Source organism: Elgaria multicarinata, chromosome 8 (assembly GCF_023053635.1).
Source record: "Elgaria multicarinata webbii isolate HBS135686 ecotype San Diego chromosome 8, rElgMul1.1.pri, whole genome shotgun sequence".
Taxonomy (NCBI): Eukaryota; Metazoa; Chordata; class Lepidosauria; order Squamata; family Anguidae; genus Elgaria; species Elgaria multicarinata.
The window spans coordinates 11,287,448-11,306,836 of NC_086178.1; the positions used below are offsets into that span (position 1 = coordinate 11,287,448).

At 48.0% G+C, this 19,389-nt stretch overlaps 2 protein-coding genes across 3 annotated transcripts in view; both read left to right on the forward strand.

The window, feature by feature from the left end:
- ABCF3 (ATP binding cassette subfamily F member 3) overlaps positions 1–5,828 on the forward strand; it is a 33,545-nt gene extending 27,717 nt beyond the window's left edge. Inside the window, exons 18-21 of the mRNA XM_063131846.1 lie at positions 1,073–1,164; positions 1,747–1,879; positions 2,371–2,458; positions 4,674–5,828. Of these exons, the coding sequence (XP_062987916.1) occupies positions 1,073–1,164; positions 1,747–1,879; positions 2,371–2,458; positions 4,674–4,832 (472 nt within the window). The 3' untranslated portion in view covers positions 4,833–5,828. The remainder of the gene's footprint in view (positions 1–1,072; positions 1,165–1,746; positions 1,880–2,370; positions 2,459–4,673) is intronic.
- Positions 5,829–9,482: 3,654 nt separating this feature from the next.
- Positions 9,483–16,380, forward strand: LOC134402420 (PHD finger protein 23A-like). 2 transcript variants are annotated; one of them, XM_063131847.1, is made up of 6 exons: positions 9,483–9,565; positions 9,953–9,996; positions 12,744–12,836; positions 12,967–13,528; positions 14,018–14,062; positions 14,265–16,380. In XM_063131847.1, exons 1-6 carry the CDS (start codon positions 9,529–9,531, stop codon positions 14,489–14,491), a joined length of 1,008 nt encoding a protein of 335 aa, XP_062987917.1. In that variant the 5' UTR covers positions 9,483–9,528; the 3' UTR covers positions 14,492–16,380. The 2 variants fall into 2 exon arrangements, with proteins under 2 accessions (XP_062987917.1, XP_062987918.1); XM_063131848.1 differs by lacking the exons at positions 9,483–9,565; positions 9,953–9,996 and adding an exon at positions 10,889–10,976.
- Positions 16,381–19,389: the final 3,009 nt, after the last annotated feature.

A 19,389-nucleotide genomic window follows, 5' to 3' on the forward strand; every position in this document is an offset into this window, starting at 1 on the left:
CCCACCTGCTGAATGTGTCCCAAGATCTGTCCGAGATTGGAATTCAGTCTTCAGGCTGATATTTATTTATTTATTTATTTATTTATTTATTTATTTATTTATTACATTTCTATACCGCCCAATAGCCGGAGCTCTCTGATAACGGTTTCTCCACCCCTGCCTTAAACAGGTTGGGGCCAAGTTATACGAAGGACTATCTAGACTTGTGTGAACCTGCCCAGGACCTAAGATTAGCTGCGGTGATCCTGCTCTCAGGCCCAGCGTCTAGGTCAATTAGATTGGCACAAGAGATGGGGCCTTTTCCGTGGTGGCCCCATCTTTATGGAACTCCCTCCCACGAGATAGATGTTTGGTCCCCTCTTTAGTTAGTTTGCTTTTACTTAATGTTGGGCTGGTTTTTTAAACTGTCTCTGCTTATTATTTTATATTATCTTTTGGGGATTGCTAGTCTCAATTCAGGTTTTATGTTTGTATTATACCTTCTAATTGTTTTATGTTATTTCTGCAAACAGCCATGAATGGACTTTTTTTTTCTTTGCTTTGAAAAAACACCTAAGATATTGAAACACGAAAGGATAATCTTTAATCCTTTGCTTTATCCACCCCTCCCTGGTTCTTCGTTCTCAATAAAAGTTAATCTTTTGCTATACCCACCCCTCCCCAGTTCTCTGCAGTCCAGAAGACTTGTCAGGGGAAATTGGTGGTGATCAGAAATAAGGGCTGGTTGTTAAGTCAAGCCAAAGCTTGTTCTACCCCTGATTATAGATAAAGACAAAGGGGAAGAATTAAAAGTCGTGACTAGAGTAGAAAAAATGGGAGTCGACCTCGGATTGCCGGCAGCGCCTGCTTTGTTACCCCTGGCATGGAAATGTTGTGGGCAACTGGTTACCTTAAGCAGGTGGAGGAGTAGCAATTTGTATTTTATAGTCCCTCAGGGGCAGGAGACAACACAGGGAGGGAAGGAAGGAAAACATTCCTTTTCTTTGGCCTTTTCAGTAACAGGAGGTTCTCCCCAGGAAAATTGCTGACTATAATTGTGCTTTCTCCCTAATTCACTTTTCTGGCTTGGCAGGAATCTTAAGATTGGCTATTTCAGTCAGCACCATGTGGATCAGCTGGATCTGGACATCAGCGCCACAGAGTTACTAGCAAAGCGGTTCCCAGGTAAGCTTTAGGCTTTCCTATGTGGCTGCTTAGGTACATGATGAAAATCAGGATGGGTTTGTGGAAGGGATAAATGTATCTCATTGGCTTTCAGCGACCCCTACTTCTAGCAAACCTCATGCATGGAGGCAGTTAATCCTTTGCTCTCCCTCCCCCTCAATCCTTTTAAGGTGTATAGTGGTTTACAGCATTTCAAAAAGAGATAAACATATTTTTGATACTGCACCTAGTTGGCGTCTTTTGTTCACGTGTGAATTGTTCGATTTTCCAGTTAATTATCAGGAAGCCCCAAGTGCCTGCTTCTTCCTACCTTCCTCCACCTGAGGTCAGATGCACAGGAACGTGATAACCAAAAAGACACTGTCTGGCTCATTTTCCCCCCAGACCCTAATAGCTTAGGGTCTTCTTTCCTAGCTCTTAACTCCAGTTCGTGTGCAATCATTTATGTGAATTTCCTTCCTGCTTTGTTTTGGATGCTGCAGCATCTCTGTAATCCCATGCTGTTTAGCTATCATGCCTAATAGCTATTGCTAGGCCTGTGCTCCAGGAGTTTGACACCTTCTTTCTGTGTGTGGGTTCCAGGGAAGACAGAAGAGGAGTACCGCCATCAGCTGGGGTGCTATGGAGTCTCTGGAGAGCTCGCAGTCCGCCCTGTTGCCAGCCTGTCTGGAGGTCAGAAAAGCAGAGTGGCTTTTGCCCAAATGACCATGCCTTGGTAAGCCTCGTGTTTTCTTTCAGAACATCGTGCCATGTGCTAAGCACTTGCACTTTGCTGATGTGCTACTGTGTAGTAGCATGTTTTGAACCCAAGATCTAGTGAGCTACCAGTCAGACCAGTGATCCCTTAGGGTCTCAGGCAGAGCTTTCTCCCAGCCCTGTTTATGCTGGCCACGTCAGGTGTTGAACCTGAAGCTTTCCACATCCAAAGCGTTTGCTCTGCCCCTGAGTTATGGCCTCTCCACCCAAGGCAGGTGCCCTTGCCTAGCATTGGGCCATGCAAACACCTCCCGGAGCACCTTGGGAGGGTCCCATTCTTGTGCAGTGCTGGACTCATGGCCAAAGGGAGCCCTGTGTAAAAACTGTTGGGCAACCTCTGGGGTTTCTGGCCTTGTTAATGTTACAGGACAGCAGGGATGTACGTTTAAGGCTTGCTTTGGGATCCTACCAGGTCAGTGTCGGATTAATTACATTTCCTTCTCCTTCCAGCCCCAACTTCTACATTTTGGATGAGCCGACAAACCACCTTGACATGGAGACCATTGAGTCCCTGGCGAAGGCACTCAACAATTTCCGGGTGAGTCTTCATCCACGTGGCCGTTTAGTCTGTATCTGGACACACACCCAGTCTGCAGCCTCTCTCTCCTGTTTCTTCCCATTATCAGCAATGCTGAGCAGTTACACTGCTCCCAGGAAATGTCTATTTCTATAAAGCAGACCCGATTTCACACAACATGGAAGAGCCCTTTGTCCCAACTTACACAGCTGTCTGAGTAAAGCCATGCCTCCTGGAAGCCCCAAGGCATGGCCCCTGCCAAGGCACGCCCCTGATGGAGGGGTCTGTCTCCTCCATTCCCTTGAGGGCGAGAATGCCCCACAGCAGGATGTCGGGGCAGGTGTATAACTCTGACCCTCAGCCTAGTGATTTCCCCTGGCTTCTAATTGTATGCACTGCAAAGCTATGTGCTGGTTAGGGAAATCTGCCCCTAGTGGCTGAAGATGGTACTGCAGACTTCAACCACATGGATAATTAAAATTGATTACAATTAATTCCATCACTTTTGTAAACCGACCAGAGAGCTTCGGCTATGGGGTGGTATAGAAATGTAATAAATAAATAAATAAATGTGTTTTGAAAACCAGATAGCCCTAGTGTCCCCTTAATATGCATAGCAAGTTTCAGGTATCTAAGTTTCACCTCTTGGCACTACAGCATGGACAGATATGCACACGCGCACACATCTTCTCTTATCATAGATTTATTCCCCACATTTCATCCCAAACTGGCTCTTAAAGGGGCTTATAGGAGCAACAAGCCAATATCCACAAAATACAGAGAGGTCAGTTGAGACTACAGCAAACAATAAAAATAGGCTAAACCATCCATTTCTCAAAGTATTTTTTAAAAAACAAAACCATAACATGGGTGCCTCTCGCTCTTACTGGAACATAAAACTCCCAACCAGATCCTCTCACCAGAAGGTTACAGTAACCCAGGTTTGCCCTCACCCTCCCATAAAAGGCATGATGGGTAAAGCACCCTTGCCCTCATTCTATTCTGGGAGGAATGACTTCCCCTTCCTTTGGTGAGAATGCAGCAGTAGTAATTAAGAACCTAAGAAGAGCCATGCTGGATCAGACCAAGGGTCCATTTAGTCCAGTGGCTATCCAGCCATCGGCCAGGGATGAACAAGCAGGACATGGTGCAACAGCACCCTCCCACCCATGTTCCCCAGTAACTGGTGCACACAGGCTTACTGCCTCGAATATTGGAGATGGCACTCAACCATCAGGGCTGGTAGCCATGGATAGCCTTCGCCTCCAGGAATTTATCCAACCCCCTTTTAAAAGCCATCCAAATTGCTGCACAGGACAGCCACAGTGCCAATTTCCGTTCCCTCAGAAATGCTTTGCTAAGTCGGGCCTGTCGGCATGAAGGTGTTTATTTCCTGGTGATGGAGCGTCCTTTACCTGAGTCCAGATAGAATTGGCCCCCAGCTTTTTTTTCTTCTCAGTGGTGCAAAAGTAAGGTACCGAATTACAGTTAGAAACAGAACATGTTTTTCTCAAACTTAAATGATGCATTGTTGGTTTAGATTTATAATAATCGTAATGGGGGTTGGGGTTGGCTCTGTATAAAGATTGAAAAACAAACCAAGCCCTGACTGCAGGCTTACAATATAATAGAAACGATACAGAAAGATAAAGGGCTGGGGGTGGGAACAGGAAAACAAGCAAATTTAGCCATTAATTCTTATAAGCATACATAAACGTTGAACGCCCGTCAGAAGAGGAGGGGGCAAACAAAAGATGCCACACATAAGCAGAAATTTAAGACGGATACCCTCTTCTGAGTAGGATAGCCTTAACTGGTCTTTTAAAAGGGAGGAGAGGGGGCTGGCCAGACCCCTCTGGGGAGGGAATCCCACAACCTGAAAACCACAAAAGGAGTGGTCCTGTCTCTAGTAACCAACTGCTTAATCACAGACCCTCTTTATAAGCCTTCCCCGATCTATCACCTTTGAGATGTTTGACTACAACTCCCAGAATCCCCCAGCCAGTCAGTTTTGCATTCAGCTATGGCCAATGTAACGTTTCCCAGGACTTTACATTGAAGATCAGGTTACATAATGCAAAGCAGGTCCTGCGGTAAGAAAGACGGGTGCTGCCACATGGACAGGAGTGCCGAGACTGTAGGAACGCTGGGGCGGAGGAGGGGGCTGGTATGGTTGGTGAACCAGAGATTACCCCCCCACACTGGTTTGAGGCACTCTTCATCCGTTTTCTTCTAGGGCGGTTTGATCCTGGTTTCCCACGACGAGCGTTTCATCCGCCTGGTGTGCCACGAGCTGTGGGTGTGCGGCAACGGCACCGTGCAGCGCATCGAGGGAGGCTTCGACGAATACAGAGACATCCTGCAGGAGCAGTTCCGGAAGGAGGGTTTCCTATAAAGTGGGTTCCCCAGACTGCGTGCGTGAGCTGGTTGGGAGCGGAGTAGGCCGCGCAGCAGCCCTCATTCTGCCTGATGGTGCAGCAGGGATTTCACCTACATCGTGTGAACATTAGCTGTGCGATCTCCTGTCGGGTTAACCCTTCCTCCCCTGTAAGCCGGCACCTGCTGGGGATTGCAGCAGAGAGGAGGAGGAGGAAAGGAGGAACAGAGTTGCTCGTTCTGCTGCGGGATCTGTGCCAAGTCTCTGCTGGGCAGGGACCAAAGGACAGCTAAGAGAGAGGCGGGGAGTGTCCAGTGCTGCTTGAGTGGGGGAGGGAGGGAATCTGCTGCAAGCAGTCCCTTCTCTCTTTCCACCTGTCTTGTTTGTGGAATTGAACCTCCTGCTGTCGTGTTCAATGAGCAAAGGAAGGTTTCTGGGTGTAAATGCTGCTCGATGTTGTACATTGAGGAGCTTTTCCAGGAAACGGGGCAGAACTCGCCTTTGAAATGGCCAGGGTGAGGAATTTTCCTTCTCTCCTGCCACCCTTCCACCCTGCCCCCTGTGAACTATCAACCATACAAGCCAGATCCTCTTTGGAATGCACTTCTCTCTTCATGGCTTAGCCTTAAGTTTCCCTTTCTTTCCTGCTCAGAAGGTGATGCTTTTGCGTGATAGAAAGGGTCCCCCCTTCACTCTTGGCTGCAATCTTGAAAGGGTAGGCATTGTATGAGCCCGGGGTCCTCTGGCGATGGTAGAAATGGAGCAGCCAGCCCCACCGTCTCTCAGAAGGTGGCGATCTTGGCTCTTCTGTGCTTGGGGCTTGTGTCAAAGAATGGTCCACACATCTCTGAGCTTCTAAAGATCTAAATTCCATGCAGGACTAAGTTCTGTCCCAGCTAACGCACCATGTCTTGGTAATAAACATGGTTTGATGTTGCAAGGTAAACTTTCAACTCCCTGTTCATCAGCATTGAGGTTGCTGTGTAAATAAAATGGAATCTCTCTGGCTTCGGAGTTCATTTTCCTCTTTTTTCAGCAAATGTAACTTTATTTCTGCAGACGATAAAAAAGAAAATGGCCCAGGGCGCTGATCGCACCCTCTGCTCACAAAGTGCACTGCTGAGGTGAGCTAATTTCACGCCACGTAGTGGAATCTGTTGTGAGCAGAACATTTCTTCTGAGGAGTCGGGGCCGAACAGCAAAAAGTTGATGTCTTGCTCTCAGAGAATGAGGAAAGCTTGAAAAGATACTGTAGTAAAAATCCACATTTTAGTTGGATGTTTAGATGTATGTTTGCATGTAGGGAGGTGCATATATATTGTGGTTTCAGGGAATGAGTCTGAACATAATGTTTTGAATGGGTATATACATACATGAATGAACTGATTAATAATAATAATTTATTTATTTATTAATTTCTTACCCGCCTCTCCCTCTGGATCGAGGCAGGGAACAACATCAAATACAAAAATACTATAAAAATAAATAAAACTGATAAAAAACATATAAAACTAATACATTATTAAAATAATAGCCAGACATCTTAAAATTTGACTGGGTAGGCCTGGGCCGCTGCTCTATAAAGAGATCATTCTTTATAGCTTTATTAAATTCAGAAAGACTGTTAAGTTGGTGAATCTCTCCCGGCAAGCCATTCCACAATCTGGGAGAGGCAGAAGAGAAGGTCCTCTGGTAATGTGGTTGTCAGCCTAGTTTTCGCTGAATCCTAAAACATGGAACAATTTGGCTTTGCCTCAATCCGTAGAAATGGCCACTCTTGTGATACCACCCTTTCCATTTGATCAGAACAACACCGGCTCAGACCCTGTATTCTGCTGATACAAGAAGGGGAGAATTTTGGCCAACCCCCACAATCCTATCCCACACCATACCCAAAGATCCCCCAATCCTTTAGCAGCATATTTTAGAAGGTTGCAGAGGGAATGGGGAGGCAGGAAAACCCCATACTGTGACTAGAATTCAAGGCTGAGTTTGATATTTTCATGTATGCACTGCGCAGTAATGGTAGAACAGCCAAAGAGAACCCTCTTTAGGAGTAGCAAGTGCAAGATTATACCCCACAATCTCTGTACAAGGGTGCAAACTAATTTATTGCTTTCCATGATTTAAAGAGGGAGCTGTCATTTAAATTTCTATGTCATTCTTACTGTGAGAAAGCGATTGAACCCAAAAATCAAAATGCTCGGAGATATTAACAGCTGCAATTCTTGAGTTAATCGCAATTATGGGGGTGGGCATTGTGCACAAGCTGCTCCTGGTTTCCTGGAACAACCTATAAATGAGTCATTCATTGGTTCATTAAATCTGAACCTGGGTACTTGGGGTTGTTCATGGATTAAAACACCTTAAGTTGACCCAAGAACAAGCCATGGGTTAACTTAGGGTTGTTTAACCCATGGACAATCCAAATGCCCAGGTTCAAATGTCACAGAAACAACTTACAGATCCTATATAGGTTGTTCCGGGAAAGTGGAAGTGGCTCATGTATGTCCCCATAGTGTGAGTTATTAAACCATGAATTGCTGCTAGACACTGTCATATCTGAACAGGGTCTCTGTGCACGGTAGTAAAAGGGTGACAGACAAACAGTTACCTCTGATTTATGGCTCCTGGCCTCAGACACAAAGATGCTACTGCAAATTGTTTTCCTTTCACAATTCAATCCCATAGAAAATGTTGTTTCTATCACTTACACATATTCAATAGCTTCCACATAGGTGGTTATAGGATTGCAGCTTTATCCTCTCCCCACACCCAAGCTCCTGACAGTGAAAACCAAGTAGACTGGGAAGAACTTTAAAAGGATTTTGCCAGGTTGGGGAAGAAATCAGGAAAATGGCAAGTGAAATTCAGTGTAAATAAAGTAACGCATGTAGGCCCCCAAGCTCCTAACTTTGCATATACAATGAGTGAGACAGAACTGGCAGCAGCTAACCAGGAAAGAAATGGAAGAGTCATGGGATAAAGGTGAAAAGCAACAATGTATGGTTATGTCTAAAGCTGAAATCCTACACACACTTCTGTAGGAGCAAGTTCCACTAAACCCAACGGGACTTCTGGGCAGACAATGTATAGAATCGTACTGTACAGAAGGCGAAACTCATACTAGAGATTTTTAGGGAAAGTGTTGAAACTGAAACTCCCTGCAGTATCCTAATGCACCTAAGCCACATTGTGGACAACTGCCTACCATGTTTTGTTTTTGCTGATCTCAAAAAAGTGAGCATAGAGCTGAACAAGGTATACACACGAGCACGCAAAATGACCAAAGTATTGGACCAGCTTCCCTGCAAGGAAGAGCTATGCCTCTAGGACTTGCTAGACTTCGTTTTTATTAAAACGTTTCTTGGCCGCCTTTCTGGGCAGAGTCCCTCACAAGGCGGCTTACAACAATAAAATACATAAAACGAGAGTGCAGTGGATAAGAGATGTGATTCTGCACTACGGGGCTTTAATACCGGGGGGGGGGCGGGGGGAGAGAGAAGGGTGTCACCAGAAGGACGGCATGCATTTTTGCACAGCTCGGTGTTACCAACCCAGATCGGAGCCGGTTCCCTCCTTGGCGAGCGTTCCAGGTGCACCCCTGGCCAGCAAAGCCGTCATCCCGCGGCTATGGGAGAGATCCAGCATCTGCCGAAAGTACCACGCCGAGTCTGGGAAACCCCCGCCCGTCGTTGCAACGGTGGCCAAAAGCGCAGATCCTTCACATAAGAGGAGCCCTGCTGGATCAGGCCGTGGGTCCACCTAGTCCAGCACTCTGTCCACACAGTGGCCGACCAACAATGCAGGACACGGCGCAGCAGCACCCTCCTACCCATGTTCCCCAGCAACTGGTGCACACAGGCTTACAGCCTCGGATACTGGAGGCAGCACATAACCATCAGGGCTAGTAGCCATGGATCGCCTTCGCCTCCAGGAATTTATCTCGCTTAAGGAAACCACCACCACCACCCCCTCCTCCTCCCCGCCTTCCCAACCTTGGCGGCGGGAATCTTCCGCGTGGGGAGGAAGCAGCGGGCGGAGAATACGCGGGACAGAACAACAGTTACCCCCGCGCCTCTCAGCTGACGGGCGAGCCCAAGTGGCGGGGAGGGGGGGGAGTTCGGGCGTTATTCTTCTGTTCCGAAGCTCCCTCCGCCTCCCCGCCACCCCTTTCTTCTTGCCTGCCGCCCCTTCCCCTGGCTCAGGTGGTTCCGCCTCCGGCCCGCCCTGCCTGGAAGGGGGCGGGAAGGCGAGGCGGGGCGGGGCCGGCCAGGAGGAGGAGGGAGGGAAGGAGGAGGAGGAGGAGGAGGAGGAGTTGCCGCTCAAGAGCCGGCGCCGGTTACGCGGGGGGAGCTGCAAAGGGGCGCAGCGGCTACCATCTTCGTCGCCACCATCGCCGAGCGGGAGCCTCCCTTTGCCCTCCCGAGAGAGAGAGAGAGAGAGAGAGAAGAAGGCAGCGGCCCAGGTCGGCCCCGCCCGTATCGCTGCCGGGCACACCCGATCGCCGGCCGGTGCCCACCTTGCCTGGTGCGGGTGGTGGAGAAGCCGGAGAAGAGGCAGCCGCCGCCGCCGCCGGCCCAGTGACTGCTCCGCCTGCCGCCCTTGCCGCGCCGCCGACCGCCCCCCTCCTCGCTCCGCTCGCGCCCCTGGGTTGGGGGGCACCAAGCGCGGGTAGGCTTTCCGGCCGGGCAGGGAGGGGCCAAGCGCCCTCATGGAGACGGGGATGAGCGGCCCCGAGGAGTACGCAGGTGTGTTGTGCGTGGTTGGGGCTGGGTGGGGGGGAGTTTGGGGGGAGTATCGCCTGCTGGTTAGAGCAGGGGATGGCGGGCGGTGCGCAGGGAAGGCGAAGGGCGACATGTATGAAAGGGGAGGGAGGGAGGGAGAGAGGGGGGAGGGAGCGCCTTAGTATGGCTGTAAACGGCCTGGGAGGGAAGCCATGAAGGGGGCGGAGGGGTAGCAGCCGGGTGGTGGTGGTGGGGAGATGGTGGCCTGGTCGGGGGTGGGGTGAGGGCTCACGCTTGGCAGAAGAAGAGGGCGGGCGGGGGTTTGTGCCCGGGGTGGTGTGGGGCGGGGGAGGACGGGGATCCCACTTGGACGAGGGCTAATGGCGTGTCTCCTTTCTCCCCCCCCCCCAGGTGCGAGCCCCGTGCCCAGTCCGGGCTCCCCCGGCTTTGACGAGGTGAGTCCAGCGCGCTTCTTTCTCCCCTCAGCTCCTTCGACGCCTGTGCCTCGCTTCCCTTCCCCGTTCCACGAGCCGGGTGGGGTGGGAGGGGGGGGCTGTCAGTGACTAGGCTGGGATGGAGCAAAGAGCACCGTGGAGGGGGGGGGGCGACTGTATGTGTGTGTGGGGGGGGTTCCGTGTCTCTTGGGGGGGAGTCGTGTGTCCCGCCTCTTGGTCCCGCTTACTTCTAGCGGGGGCGCGTTGGCGGGCTCTTCTCCAGGACGGGACACACACACACACACACACACACACACAAAACCAGGTTGAACGTGAGGCGGGGGGGGGGGGGTTGTAAGAACTCCCTGACCGTGGGGGGCGGTTGGGGATCGATGGGTCGAGAGGCATAGAAAGATCTTGTTGTGGGGGTGGGGGGTGGCGGGGGCCGCTCGGGTTGAGTGCTTTGCCTACTGTGTGGCGACTGGATTCCTGAGGGGGAAATACCGGCGAGGGCGGAGAAGCCCCGAGTCGTGTGTGGGCGGAGGGGGGGGCGAGTTGCCCCTCCGTGTGCTCGGCGGGGGCTCTCGGTGCCTTTGGCGCGACGGCGGCTCCGCCCCGCCCCCCTCCCGGGCTCTGGAGGTCGGGGGAGGGGAGGGGAGGGACCAGCAGCGCCATCCCGCGTTTTCTGGGACGGGTGTCCGTCTCTTTGCAGGAGCCCTTGTGGCTGAGTGGGGCGGGGGGGGGTTTGCAAGGGGGAGATTCCCGCCGGCGAAGGCTTTGCGCAGCTCCCCCCGGTCCGCGCGGGGGAGGGGGGAGGGGCTGGGTCTCTCTCGCCCCCTCCCCCCCCCCGCGGTCTTCTCCCGGGACGGCCGCGGCAGCGCAGGCGCCATCTTGGGAGCGATCAGGTGTGTGAGCGTTTGAAGCGCGACCCTTTCGCCCTCTTTTGCTGGTCTCCGGGGGACTGAAGGGGCTTCTTGGAGAGAGATGCAGGCGCTGTAAAGGTCAGACAGCCATAAGCTCTTTTTTCGGGGTGGGGGGGGAAGTGTGGCGGGGAAGAAAGAAAGGATGAGCCTGCTTGGTGTCTCCCGATTTGGGCAACCCTTTAATGCATCCCTTTCCTAAGCACGTTGCTCCGTCGCTCAACACCCCCCCCCCGATTTTCCTGAGGTTTTTGGGCTGCAAAATATGACCAGAATTAGTTATTTCCCCCTCCCTTATCCTCCCTACCCTGATGGTGGCTCTTGTGTCACTCATTCAGTGCCGCTATATGTGGTGAAATAGGGATTGTCCGCAACTTGGAGTCTGGGTCGGTGTTCGGAAGTAAGTTGGGGTGGTGGGGACTAAGCTGATGTGGGATTCACGAATGGGGATCCTCTGAGGGTTTCATGCTGCTTCTCCTGCCCCGTCCTGGAAGGGTGAAGGTGGGCTGCTCAAAGGAAAAAGCAGCCCAGTTAGTTGCAGCCTTTTCCCGGTTCAGTTTTTAATTTTTTCTTCAAATCTCTGGATCTATCATAAACTCACTTTGGGGATTTAGCTCCTGACGAAGGCTAGGTCTGATGACCCCCCTCCCCAAATTTAATCTCTAGGAGTAGCTTCTGTCCTTTTTCCCTTTTTTTCTTTACACTAGTAATGTTGGTCTATAGTTGCTTGTCAGTATGGAGAGAGGAAGAAAAGGATAAGTATCCTTTATTTGTTGCTGAGGCTGGGAAGCATTTCAGGAGAGGTGTTTATTTAAGTACTTGTTTCCCTCTCCTGAAGCTGTTTGGGGGGAAATTACTGTTTGCCAGCTCTGCTTTCCATAATCCTGGGAGGGCATGGAGAGGCAACAGACCCCTCTCGACGACCATTGCAAAGGGAAGCCAGACCATTGCAAAGGGAAGCCATAGTCCAGGTGATGGGGAAGGATGGCAGTGTTGTCGTTCGCAGCTTCCCTTTGTCTGCGACGTTTTGTTTTGTTTGCTCTGTTAGGGTATCCACCGGGAAATACCTTGGCATTTCCACACTACTGTTATTATTATCCTCATCAATTAGCAGGAGAGTTCTTTTCCCTGGAGATCTGTTTCCTGCTGTTCTGAAATGTAGTAGTGAAACCTGCTCTTCTTCCCTTTGGGCTTTCAATCAAAAACTCTGAAGACAAAATTAGCCTTTTTCTATGGTTGTGGGAAATAGAGATTTCAGCAGCTCTGTATTCTCTTCAGGGTAACTCAGGAATCTTGATAATTAAAGCCTTGTTTCAGTGCCCTTTTCCTGTGTTGTGTTAAGGCAGTCTATGGCCCTTGGGGCAAGGAGTGTGTCTTAGTGGTGGAGCACATGTTTTGCATGCAGAAGGCCCCAGGTTCAATCCCTGGCAACTCCTGTTAGGGCTAGAGAAACGTCCTGCCTGAAACTCTAGAGAATTGCTGTCAGATACAAATACTGGCCTAATGGTCTAACTTGAGATAAGGCGGCTTCTTATGTTCCTTCTGTGTGTTTTGAGTTATTGTTAGGCAAACACTGACCAAAGATATGCTGATAAGATTGCACATATTGGTTAAGAGGGTGTGAGCCCTGGATTTGTGGACCTACATGGGGTCAGCCGTCTTTGGGGTTGGTTTCTTAAGTTGTCCCATTTTATATATTATATGGTATTAACTATGGGGGCTTAAAAGAAAATCTTTCTATTCCAGGCTTCCATGCAAATAAATTAGGCACGGCTGTTTTGTTTTGCGAAATGTATAAATATGATGAAGCTAAGATTCTGATCCATACATCATTGTATCTTCTTGTAGCCACCACAAAAAAGACAAAGAACTGTAGAAGACTTCAATCAATTCTGTACCTTTGTGCTGGCCTACGCTGGCTACATCCCATACCCAAAGGAGGTAAGATAGTTTGCAGTCCATCGGGGTACTCTCACTTTATGTCCTCGGTGCCGGTGACTTCCATTCTCTTCCAATCTGAAGACTATGAAATGGTTCACATCTCTTGCTTTTTATCTTTTACCCTTTGTAGAATGAGCCTTGGCTCCATAGAGGCAACATGAGTCCCCAGAACAGCACAGGCAGCACTCAAGACAGTGACAGCTGGCCCTCCTCCCAGTCCTGTGACTCCCAGGTGCTGTCAGATGATGGAGAGAGAAGGAACGCTACATGCAAGGGGGCTGGAGGCCTGCTCCTCAACCACTCCGACATGTCCAGCAGCTTCTGCACAAGCCGCCCCCAGCAAATAAAGAGGAGGAAGCAGGCGGCAAAGAAACTCATCTTAGACCCAGAGCTGGACAAAAGGGTGATATCAATGAGCACAAAGGACATTAAGCAGGAAAGGATCGAACCAGGAGAAGAGATTCATGGGAAAGCAAAGGTGCTTGAATCCTGTCTGCCAAGGGAAGAGCTCCAGTCCAAATCTCTCCTTGAGCAATACATAAAGGATAAAGACTGGATCCATGGGGTGCAAGCAGCTGAGAAGCCTGAGGAGCAGGACATGTGCAACGATGAAAAAGTCAGCCCTTCCTGTTGGAACACCTTAGAGCAGAGCAGTGAGGAAGAACTCAATAGAGAGGACTCCCGGCTCAGTAGTAAGTGTGCAAATAATACAGCTTTAAAAAAAGGTCACATGGACATTCAAACCTGCCTTCTGCAGATTCAGAGTATGGGTCCATCTAGGTCAGTACTGTTTAGTCTGGCACAGCAGATCTCACGGGTTTCCAGCTGGTCGTGTGTCCCGTCCCCCCATCACTTGCTACCTGACATCCTTGTTGCTAGAGATGCCAGTAACCTGGCTTGTGCTTCGTTAGTGAGCTATGTCTGTCCCTGTTCAGTCAGTATTGTGATCTTCGTGCTAATCTTCCATTTTTCCACTATCAATGGGCTTTGAGTGTATATAGAGGCAGGAAGGGAATATTAAGATTATTTTATAGTTTAGCATAATATATGGTTCTGGTGAGCAGCAAGCAGTTATTTCAGGACACTCTGTTGACACAGAGTAAGTAGTAAAGTCAGAGTCCAGAATATCAACACATGAGGGCACCCTTATTTATGTGGACGTTTTTCTCTCCCTCTTGCAGCTTTAGGTGAGGACTTTTCTGCAGCTTCAGACACCAAATCAGATGGTGAGTAGATCATGGTGTATGATGGTACTAGTTTCCATTAAGGGAATCAAATGCATTTTGGCCAGGTTGCTTTCGGGTGTGTGGGACTAGACTAAGGTAATACAGAATCTCTCATCTGTAAGGGCTAGTACTGAAACCCGTGTAACATGCTTGTGTAAAAACAATTTGGGCAGCGCTTTTAACACTGTGTCTTGTCATGCAGATGATGATGCCTGGGATCTCATCACTTGCTTCTGCTTAAAGCCATTTGCTGGGAGACCTATGATAGAGTGCAATGAATGTGCCACTTGGATCCACCTCTCCTGTGCCAAGATACGTAAATCCAATGTGCCTGACATCTTTATCTGCCAACGATGCCGTGATGCAAAGCAGGAGATTCGCCGCTCAAACAGAGCCCGGACCATCCCCCGCAAGCGTTTCTGTGACTGACTATGGCTTGGCGAATGGATGGGTTCCCTTTAAACTTGGACTGGATCCCTGTTGGCAAGACAATCAAAATGCAAGAACTTCCCTGGGAAATACATGAGGACCCACTATGCTTCCAAGACTGAAATGTGTGTCTTACTCAAGAGTTTGCGGGATGGAGGGGGACATGTCTTCTCCAAAGGGCCTGTAAACTGTGCTGTTGAGATCTCAGGGTTACACTAGAGCAGCAAATGCAAAGGTGCCTGGCAGACACGAGTGACTGGTTTGATGAATTCCAGGGCACAATGCACTAAGTCAGCCAGAAGTCTCTTTGCCTTGTGCAGGATAGGGATCGGTGCCTTTCCTCAGCAACCTAGTGGGAGTTGGCCCAAACTCCTTTTGTGCTACAACAGCTGCTCCCTTAAATTCGTAAAGTTATGCCCCCAGTGGTATTTTTGTTTTTCCTTTGCCCTAAACCTGAACTACCCCTTAGGAAATTAGCTGGGAAACTTCTGGAACCCTTTCAGTACAGTAAAGCACATATTAAACAGGGCAGTTATCCTCCTGTGCACAATCTGTCTTACAGCTATAATAGCAAGGCGGCATTCTTCGTTAGCGTGAAGAGCAACGTGGGGCAAAACCCCTGTACTGTGGTCACGGCTCCCAGTTCTTGTAATGAGACTGTGCTATTCCAGTCTTTAGTCAGGCTAGTCACTAATTGGGGAAGTGGTGGCAATATTCAGTTAATGTAAATATTTTGTATACTGATTACTAGAAAATGTCTGGCTGTACTTATTCCACACTCACCCACCGAAGACTTCCAGTTGCACTAGTATCTTTTTTGAAGGGAATGCAGGAGTTGTGGGAAGAGGGGGACATCCTACACAAGTTTAGACAGGAAAAAAAAGTCCTACAACTCAGTTTTCCCTTCTGTCTAAACATGCATAGGATTGTGCCTCAAACTTGCTGATGGTAGAGGTGATGGTGACGGCTTACAGGGGAAGGTAACCACTTTTGATCCAGGGGCTGGATTATACCCTTGGACCAACCCAGGAAGCCGCATTATGTCAAGGCGGTGCACCCCACCCTGAAGCCCCACCCATCTCATTTTTAAAAAACCCTCCTGCAGAGAGAGGCACCGAGAGAGGAACTTGATCAGCCCCTGCAGGAGTCTGGTCCTGCAAGCTCTGGCTGAGCCAGGCTGCTCCTTCCTGCACCGCTCATGTCCTGGTTGGGGTGCAAACGGTGAGGGAAATGACTCCGCAAGTGCTTGCAGAAGCCGGCTGCTGGCCAAGTGGCACAGGGGTATCCCCAGCCTCTAATCGGAAATAAGAGAGAACTAGAGCTGCGCTGAAGAAGCAGATTGGGTCCTGCTTTTATTTTCAAGCTGCTCTCTCATTGCTAAGGATATTTCACCTAGGTTGCCATGGGTGGAATTTGGGGGATGCTAAAGGAAAGTGATCTGCCCACTATGCAAAATACTTCTTTTTGTTCTTGGGGGGTAAATCATGCCAGCAAACTGATGATTGTTTTTGGAGAGAAGACTGGTCTATTTGCACTCTATACCTAGTCTGCAGAGCCTCTTCCATTTGACCCATGTGCCTTTATCTCATCTGATACACACACCACCACATCTTTGGCCGTGCTTGTACCTACAACCCTATTTTCATTGTACAAGGGGGTCTGCAGTGGCTTGAGATGGGTCTTGCCCTATTTAAGACTGCTCAGTCCTCATGCTATAGAAAGAATTTAGGGGGTGACCCCATGATTCAATCAATAGCCCTCTGCCCCCTTAAAGTGTTTACACTTTTATAGATAGTCACTTTCTATTACAGATGTAAAGTAGTATATTCTAGTCCTTGCCCTATGCTGAGTGTCTGGAGTGATATGTATAGAATAAAAAATACTTTTAATCAGTTGTTACTGTTCTGCTTGTTCAAGTACAGTTAATGCTTGTGAAAAGGGGAGGTTGCCTTTTCTTGATCTTAAATACACGTGGTCTGAGCTTCATACCACCTTTCCTGACAGCAGTATGTGTAGTCAAGTGCAGGGTAAAGAATTTTACCCTAGAATTTCCTTTCCAGTACACTGAAGCAACTTTTTTCCCCCCACTCACAACACCTTGTTGGTTAGATCATTTTAGGACAATGGTTGATCTGCTGTTCAATCTGACAGGATTACAATTCTGATCAAACGTTCAAATATCTACAAACACTGTCCAACACTTGCATACTAATACCAATTGTAATCATTTTCTTTCATATTGATACATTGAATCTTACTCCCCAGCTTTTTGTTTGGAATTTATTACCCAAACAATAAATAAATACTTTTGTACAGCACCATGTACGTTGATGGTGCTATATAAATAATAATAATAATACAGTTGAAAGTAAAATGTCACTTTCTAATATATTTTTCTATCCCCTAACATACTTTTATGCATTGATTCAAAATGGGTAAACAGAAGTTTCCAGCATTGCTAGAGCAGGCATGGGGAGTGGAAAGTCTTACGTACCCCTGGCTTGTTAAGAATGAATCTAATAACCAGCGTGGAAAAGATGCAATTTCTCAGACTTTTTTGTGGTAATGAGTGGGCAATGGTAAAACTGGCCTTTTGATAAACTCATGAAATCAGGGTGAAGCCCCAAAATAGCAATGAGTTTGGTACTGTGTAAAGCTATGAACAGGAATGGATCTTGTAAGCAAATAAAGACCTGCTTACATAGCACGATATTCTCACAAAGTGAAATTTTCTCCGTAATAAAGGAGGAAGTTTAGTGGTGGAATTGTGACCATGTAACAAATAATGCCAGGAATAATCTATGTCGTGTACAAACAGGACCATTGCTCCAGGATCAGGTGAGCTTTGGAAAAAGATGGCAATATTATACAACTGATTGAGTCTACCTGCCTCTTTTGTTGTCTAGTTTAGAGTACTTCACAGCCAGCTTCACAGTGTTTAGCATACTGAACGGGAGTAAGGATCACTGAAGTAAATGGGTCTCACTTCTGAGTAGTCATGCACAGGATTGTAATTTGTGAGGTTTTTTTTGCAAACTTCACCACCTTATTACTTACTCCTGACTCCAATTTTTTTTTAGCAACTTCAGTCATCCTATGAGCCCCTACAAATGGTTGCACCCACTTAGCGGAGTTATTACTACCTTAGCTAACGAAGAGAACTCTTGGTTGGATCAGGTAATGCACGTCCGTCCTTCCATAGTTGTTGGATAAGTTTGAAGCCTCATGCTGCAGATGTGGTCAGTGCATAATCATTCCCAATGTTATAGGGATAGATTTAAAGCTCCTTGAAGACAGAAGGACTCAATACTCACACATTGTCAGACTTTTTTTTGTGTTGAAAGCCCAAATACACAGTACTGGACCATTCATATGTCTGCTGACACTCCATAAGATTGGTGGAGGACTTGCCTTCGCAAAAACCATGTTGATTCTTCAACACCACTTGTTCTTGTATAATGTTTGATAATTTACCTTTAATAACACTTTCCATTTATTTGCCTGGAAATGCACATGCTAAGTGGTCTGTAATTTTGTGAAATGTTGGCGTTAGGTGAGCAATAGAATAAACACACTTGCTATTGTGTCATGTCAACACTCCTAAGCTAAACCTGGTATTAAATGATTTAGACTTCAGCTTTAATTAGTATGTAACTGTTACTTTTTTCTGGATTGCTGATGAGGCATTTGAATAGGTATTATATATTGTAATCAGACTTAAGCCTTAGGGATAAAGCAGGCTGAGATTCCAGAAGACAGGAAATGAATCTGCTCTTGTCCCTCCACATTTGCAGAGAAGCATTAGGACTCTCAAATTTTGTTACCTGCAAGATTTAAGCCCTCTTCCGGCATGGAAGGAGAGGAATGCTCCAGCACTGTTACATTTGTAAATTGCATGGGAAGCCTTCATAGATATGGGAGGCTTTCCCGACCAGGCTTTCCCCCTCCATGCATACAGAGTGAAGGGATCTTCTTCCCACGTTCTTTCAACATGGTAAGAGCACCTGAAGGAGGCTTTATTTATTTATTACATTTATATCCCACCTTTTTTCCTCCAAGGAACCCAAGGCAGTGTATATAATCCTCCTCTCCATTTCATCCTCACAACCACCACACTGTGAGGTGGGTTGGGCTGAGAGTCTGTGACTGGCCCAAAGTCACCCATTGGTTTTCCATGGCCGAGTTGGGACTAGAACCCGGATCTCCCGACTCCCAGTCCAACACCTTAGCCACTACACCACACTGGCTCTCACCCACACTGGCTCTTTGCTGGTGAAAGTGTGACATTATACATCCATATGTACTGTATTTATGTTTACAACTGATCTGTGGTTTGATAAGTATCTCTAAGAAGAGAATGGTGGATTTTCATGAGTGAACTGATTGGCTGAGAGTGTGAGAAGTGCCTGTGTGAGGCAGACAGGATATTATGTGAGATAGTTTAGAACAGACGTAGAGTTAGTGACAAGGATTTGTTGCAAGGTTTAGAACAGACAGAATTAATGTACGAGGGTTTAGATCAGAGTTAGGATTTTAGGACTGAGAACTGGGAAGTCTGTAGTGATTGAGAGAGTGATTTTGGAGTATTATGTATGAGAGAACCTGTATTGATAAAGCCATTGAAGAATGGTTTATTATCCAACAACAACTTATTAACTGTAATTAATAAAGCTTTCTTTGTGTATAAAATCGTACACCTGCTGTTCTTGGCTACATAAGGAGGTAATAAAGGAAGAGTTACAAGGATATAAAGTCTGTGTGTCCTCACAGAGAGAGGATGGACTAAAAGATTAGGCTTGAGCCTTAAAGGTCCTGGTGGCAGCGAAACCCAACGTGCCTGAGAGAAGGTGGTTCCTGCTTGCAGTGAGAAAGGCCTTAGAGAAAGGGAATTCTCACTG